We start from the raw sequence: 6,475 nt of genomic DNA on the forward strand, positions 1-6,475 counted from the left end.
GTAATACCTTACTCCAGTTCTAAGGTAAAACATTTATTTTTCTTCACTTTGCATTATCTTACAATGATTCACTGTAAGGCGGAAGAATTGGACAAATTTTTCAGTCTGAAAAAGGTCAGAAATATACAATCTGACTAAGGGCATCTAGCTATCAAGTTTTGCGTTCCCGAATAGGATCCTCTTTATGTTAAAATGTAAAGTCTTAATACTAAGTGACTTTGCATATCATGTTACCCTCAGGTGATACATTTAAACGGAAATGTTATCCAAGACATGCACTAATGCCTTTTAGAGCAAAGCAGCTATAGTTCCATTCAAAGTTTGAAATAGCTGGCAGAATAGAATGCGTCAGTACACTTCTGACCCTTTAGGCTACTTATTTGAAACCTTTTAGAGGACATTAATGCAGACTATTTTATATAAGATTTTTTCCCACCGGTTAATTATCTCTTGATTTAATTAACTGGAGGTGCGGATACATAATAACGGTTGCCGCTCCTTGTTTATTTATTATTTTGGACGTGATATCGCAATGAATATGCAAATTACATTCGCGATAGTATGACCCGGTATGACCATATTTTCACAGATTTAAGTACGAGGTCCGGCTATTATATAACGAGACTGTGTGCGCAGAATGCGTACCAGAAGTGTAGAGGGGGAATCGAAAACATCGTAGGAAACCTTGAAGTATCACCTATTCCAGTGCAAAAAGACGTTTTTGTGCGTTGAGTAGTATTTATGCTATTGCGTTTTGAAGCCAGCGTGTTTTTTTCTCGCGTCGTACCGAAAAACTTGTCCGTCACCAGATCTGTTCAGATGTTCTTGAAAAGGTTAGTGGAAGAACCTGGATTGTTAGAAAAGATCATCACATGCGACGAAACTTGAATTTTTCAGTATGATGTTGAAACTAAGCGGCAATCAATGGATTGGAAAACTCCAACATCTCCGAGAATGAAAAAAGCAAGGATGTCGAAATTCAAAGCAATGCTCATTGTTTTCTTTGACATTAACGGCGTCGTGATGACTCAATGGGTTCCAGAGGGTCAAACTGTGAACTAAACTTATTATTTGCAAGGTCTGGCAACACAGCGAGAGCGAGTTCGTAGGAGACGGCCGCAGTTATGGAAAGACAAGTCGTGGATCTTGCATCAAGACAACGCACCTGCTTATAACGCGCGTTTTTAGCCAATAAAAGCATCGCAGTGCTTGAACATGCTCCGTATTCGCCAGATTTAGCGCCCTGCGACTTCTACCTATTTCCCAAGATCAAGTTTGCCCTAAAAAGAACGCGTTTTGGGTCAATGGAGGAGGTGAAGCAAAAAACGACGGAGCTACTCAAAGCGCTCACAGAAGAAGACTTTCAGCACTGCTTCCAACAGTGGAAAAAACGAATGATTCGGTGTGTGCAGAGGGAAGGGTAGTATATTGAAGGGGAACATTCGTTGGATCTGTATTTTTTATAATAAAGACCTTTTTCGTAACCAGTCTCGTTATTTAATAGCCGCACCTCGTATATTTAAATTTGTGATATTTTATCATTCTTGGTTCCGTTTATTATTAACGATCTTCAAGATCGTTTGTAGTTTGTATTGCTTTCTGTCCGTGGGCACGATAAGTTTGTTAACGTCCGATCGCTTTGAAAATTGGTACACCTGTTCGTAAGTATATAACAAGATCGTTTTTGCTACGTATGCTATCACGTCAAAAAGTTATACCCCAAAACTGCCCAAACCTCCCAAAAAAAAGGGCCTCTTTTATCATTCTTGTTAGAAAGAACATAAGCACAATATTATGAAATTCCGGTGTTTTGTGTTAGTAAATATACCTTCAACCTCAAGCAAATATAATACAGCTAAAAAAAACTGTAGTGCAGTAAAACTATTTTTTATAATGCCGATTCAAGAAATTTGTTTTGCACATGCGCAGGCGGCGCACCCAATTTTTTGTTTCTTAAAATATTTTGTTACAGTGTAGTTGTAACAGTTGATAGAATTAAAGTAAAATTTTCCTAGCCGGTAATGTAGAAACTCATCTATGGCGTGCTTGACTTGATAAGACAGCGGGCCTCCCCAAATGAATTTTCCTTGCGAATACTGAGAAAATTCAAAACTCGTCGGTTTCCACTCAGGAATATCGATGTAGAAAGCACAATCCGGTAGACAATAATACAGAAAAGAGAAACTCTGTTCGATCTCCATCGGCAAAACAAAGAACATCGTAAAAAAAACCTATACTAACATAACAACTTTTCTAAAGTAATTAAAATACATTTAAAACTAGTGGATTACAAACGAAACACCTAGACGGCGTAAGAATATCAAGTAAAAAGTCGAATTTAAATATAAACGAGAGTAAGAATAGTAAATTTGAATTACGAGCGAAATGAACGTAACAATTTAAATAAAAGTTTGTATAGGTATAGACGCCTCGAGTACAACTAAAACTAATGTCTATTCAACTTGAATTAAAGATATGTCTGGGCAATTATGTAGTTAACAGAAGCGGTTAGATATTCCTTCTTAATATTAGGATTTGCTTTTTTTTTACCCAACTTCCACACTGCGTACAAATTTGTTCAGCAATTCCGATAAAAATCTATCATTAATAAAAATAGCGAAAATTCTAAGTCTAAGGCCCGGTTGTACAATGTCGGGTTAAACTTCAGTTTGGTTTAACTGGCAGATTTGAGAAATACGATTGGCCAACTTGTGAAATATTAGCCAATCAAATCCTTTAACCCACAATTCAACTATAAACTGAAGTTTAGACTGACATTATACAGCCGAGCCTAAGAACACTAAGTTAAATTAAATTTCACCAATTATAATTTAAATGAGTTTTCCTTTATTTAAAGTACTGTACCGTACCTACGTGATTTATTTATTGGCAATTAATTATTAATGAATTTATAACAGTCTTTAAACGGATTGATTTATAACAGTTAATTATTATGTATCACTCATTTGTACACAATTTATGACATACGAGCGCAAACTTCACTAATAATCATTTCGTCATTGATCTTGGAGCTCCCTTTTTAAACGCGCTTCAATTTGCTTATATAGTAAACGGAAAGTTTCTAGAAAAATCATGAAACATTCTCAAGGAGCCCGAATAAGGAGAACACATTTTCCGGAAATAACGCGTCGCATCCGCCTTCATTCCTTGTCGCCGGTGAGCAATATAGATAGACTTGATGGGGCCTGGTGGCGACCCGATGTCTCTCTGGATTTCTAGAATTTTCGCTACAGTATGGATCATCAGGCATCAGGCAGACATCTACCGGTGCGCATTATATCAACACATCGATTAACCGTCGACTAACGTCACCTGAACATTAAACCACTGAATTTGAAAAATAAAGATACGTGGTTCATAGATTTTATTTATATACATATTCTCATGGATATAGCCGCGATCCAGAAACGATTACGGTTACGTGGCGCTAATAAGTCCCCGATAAAAATGGATAGCCGGTGCCTTAATTAAGCGTGTTCATAAAAAAATCTGCGGAATCTACAATCTTCAATCTTCAAGAGGTGATGTTATTTATCCACGATTTAATAAACGTTAAACAATGATATACAATTACTATACATGTGTTTGATGGTAAGCAGCGATTCATACGGAAAAAGGTGTTCCAAGTTAATCGGTGATCACTAACAAAGAGATGATCTATGGAAGGTGCGAGAGATATTCCTTCCCCTCTCAATCATATAAGGCGGTGGATGCTAAATAGCGATTCATAAGGAAACGGCGTTCAAAGTTAATCGGCAGTCGATACGAACGAATTGGTATATGAAGCATGCAGGAAGTGTCCGGGTTTCCCCTCTTAGTGATCGATATAGAGAAGTCGATCTTTGCCAGATGCTGATGCAACATGTAACATTCTCTACGACATTCTTCTTCCTTAATCTATTCAAGTTTAGACTGTATACACTTCGAAAAGTGGTGTTATTGAAGTATATCCACATGGGACATGGAAGTGTTGCTTATTTGGTGTATAAGTCGAACAAAACCTAAAATTGTATTGTATATAATGCCTGTTATACTACTATGTACTATTAAGTACATTAATTGTGAATATACACGTTAAACTCAGTATATTTCAATTTAGTAGACGAAGAGGTTAACTTAACCTCCTACGAAAATTAGCTGTCACCTTTGTTTATAAATGAATAATGAAAGCTGTCACTTAAAAATTTTCAGCCCCAGTTGCACCAACAAAATTAAGCCTTGCTTAAAGTTAAGTCGAACTTAAAATCTATGGCAACGATTATTAAGACAATCGTTGCTATGGTATTTAAGTTATGCTTAACTTTAAGGGAAACTTAATTTTGACGGTGCAATTGACTCTGTATCACTAACTTAAGAATGATTAAAAATAAGTAAAATATCACCAGATTTCGATGAAATGAACTGAACTTTTAATTAAGATTTTGGAAAATTTTGGGCTTCTTCCGCAAATGTTGTATTGAAAACGGCTAATTAATTAAGGTGCCCTCTATCCATTTTCATTAATTTCATCATCATAAGCTGGGGGGCTTATTAGCGTCATGTACCCACAATTTCCTATACAAATCAATTTGTATAAAAGGAAATAACCTGTCGGGTAAATTTGGGAGTAAGATAAAAGACTGGCCCTAAATGCGTTTATAGGTTACTTATTTTGTGTGCGCCATATTATCATGACGGTTTCCAATAACCTGATTACACTTTTGATGGTTATTTTTATGTAGATACTGCACGAATCCCTTATTTTGAACATGGGACATACAATAATATTAAAAGCATACTTTTTCTAGCACAATAAAACACCCCCTTTCCTCTGCTAAATTGAGTTTGATTAATAGATACGATCTGCTAAATGCGTTTAACTGCAGTAAAATTAATAGTCGCGGCGTGCTCTCTATAGAAACAAGTTGTAAATCAGCATATGCATGATTAAAGCGCATTTTTGGTAATGCAGGTCAGTATTTTATTAGCGAAGTTTAAAATTATCGATCTCACGAGTAATTTTGACTCCGTTAAATAATTAATTTTATTTAATTTCAATTAGAATTAGAGAATCTGTGAAAGTGCACGCACGCGTTTAATAGTTGCTCCGTAATAAAGTTCTTTTCTAGGGCCATTTCGAGTAATTGACGTGTGTTTTTTGTGTCTTCACAAAGTATACGGAAAGATTGGAACTGGAATATACAATAATTGATAAACAGTGATACAGCAAATCAGAAAAACGGTAGAAACAAGTAAATCTAGACTGTGTAAATATTGTAAATAAGTAGGATAAGAGCTATCACGGAAAGAGATAAAGATTGCTTGCTCCGTAGGGTCGACCTGGCAGCATACTTTTTCGCTCTGACCGGATAGGCAACACACTATACAGACACGAGTAGGCAGAGTTGCATAACACTAGGCCGCACTAAAAATACATAGCATGGAGGAAATATTACATCAAATCAAACAGCAGCTGGGACGAATCGAAACTAAACTGGATGACTGCCAGAAGCAGATACAGGAAATTAGGAATGAAAATCAACAGCTCAAAAAAGAAAACGAAGAATTAAAAACAACCATCGCCCATCAAAACGACAAAATTGGATATCTGGAAAGGGAAATAAAGAAAAATAACTTAATAATACACGGAGTAAAAGAAATGGAAAACGAAAACGAACTACAGCTGAAGGAAGCAACAAGAATTATCCTACGAGAAATGGGAATCAACGAGGCCGTGGAAGCGGAAATCAGTGAAATCTATAGAATAGGAAAGCCAGAAAATAACAAAACAAGACCAGTGTTTATAAAAATTAAAAATCACGGTTTGAAGGTCCAAATAATTAAACATGCAAAAAACCTAAGAGGGACAGAAATATATATTTCAGAGGACTACCCCAAACACATAATTGAGACAAGGAGAACATTAATACCGTACATGAAAAAAACGAGAGAGACAGGACACCACTCCTACATAAAATATGACAAACTAATGGTAAATGGCGAAGAGTACAAATTAGAAGAGTTAGAGGTACAAGAACCTGAAGAAACGAATACAGACATGTCCAAAAAAGGCAGAACAATAAGTCAAAGATCACCGACGAACTCGAACGCGGTATCTAAAAAAGCTATTAGCTTAGGAAACTTAACAAAAAACTAATACCCGCCCAACGACAAGGAAAAACAACGACGACACTGGCGAAGAATAAGGGAAACGAAAACATCACTAGATACAACAAACATAACAACGGAAAAATTCTCAAACTGGGAGTATGGAACACGAGAAGCCTTAGCGATAAAGAAGACGAGTTGGTACAAGAATTTGAAAAAGCAAAGCTCGACGTCTTAATATTATCAGAAACAAAAAAAAAGGGACAAGGGACAAATAGAACAAGAGAAAATCATTTGCTAATCTATAGTGGAGTAGACCAAAAGGAAAGAGCAGCAGCAGGAGTAGGACGCTTAATACACCAAAAAT

At 36.2% G+C, this 6,475-nt stretch overlaps 1 protein-coding gene across 1 annotated transcript; it reads left to right on the forward strand.

Moving 5' to 3' along the window:
* Window positions 1-5,440: 5,440 nt before the first annotated feature.
* On the forward strand, window positions 5,441-6,157 carry LOC116164065 (uncharacterized protein PF11_0207-like). The gene has a single exon (XM_031478192.1). The coding sequence runs from the start codon at window positions 5,441-5,443 to the stop codon at window positions 6,155-6,157; it is 717 nt and encodes a 238-aa protein (XP_031334052.1).
* The last annotated feature ends 318 nt before the right edge of the window (window positions 6,158-6,475 follow it).

This window comes from Photinus pyralis, unplaced genomic scaffold, assembly GCF_008802855.1.
Source record: "Photinus pyralis isolate 1611_PpyrPB1 unplaced genomic scaffold, Ppyr1.3 Ppyr1.4_LG2, whole genome shotgun sequence".
NCBI lineage: Eukaryota > Metazoa > Arthropoda > Insecta > Coleoptera > Lampyridae > Photinus > Photinus pyralis.

Bases quoted from the DNA above. Each gene is read 5' to 3' on its own strand.
- LOC116164065 (XM_031478192.1), top strand. From the start codon at position 5,441: ATGGAGGAAATATTACATCAAATCAAACAGCAGCTGGGACGAATCGAA.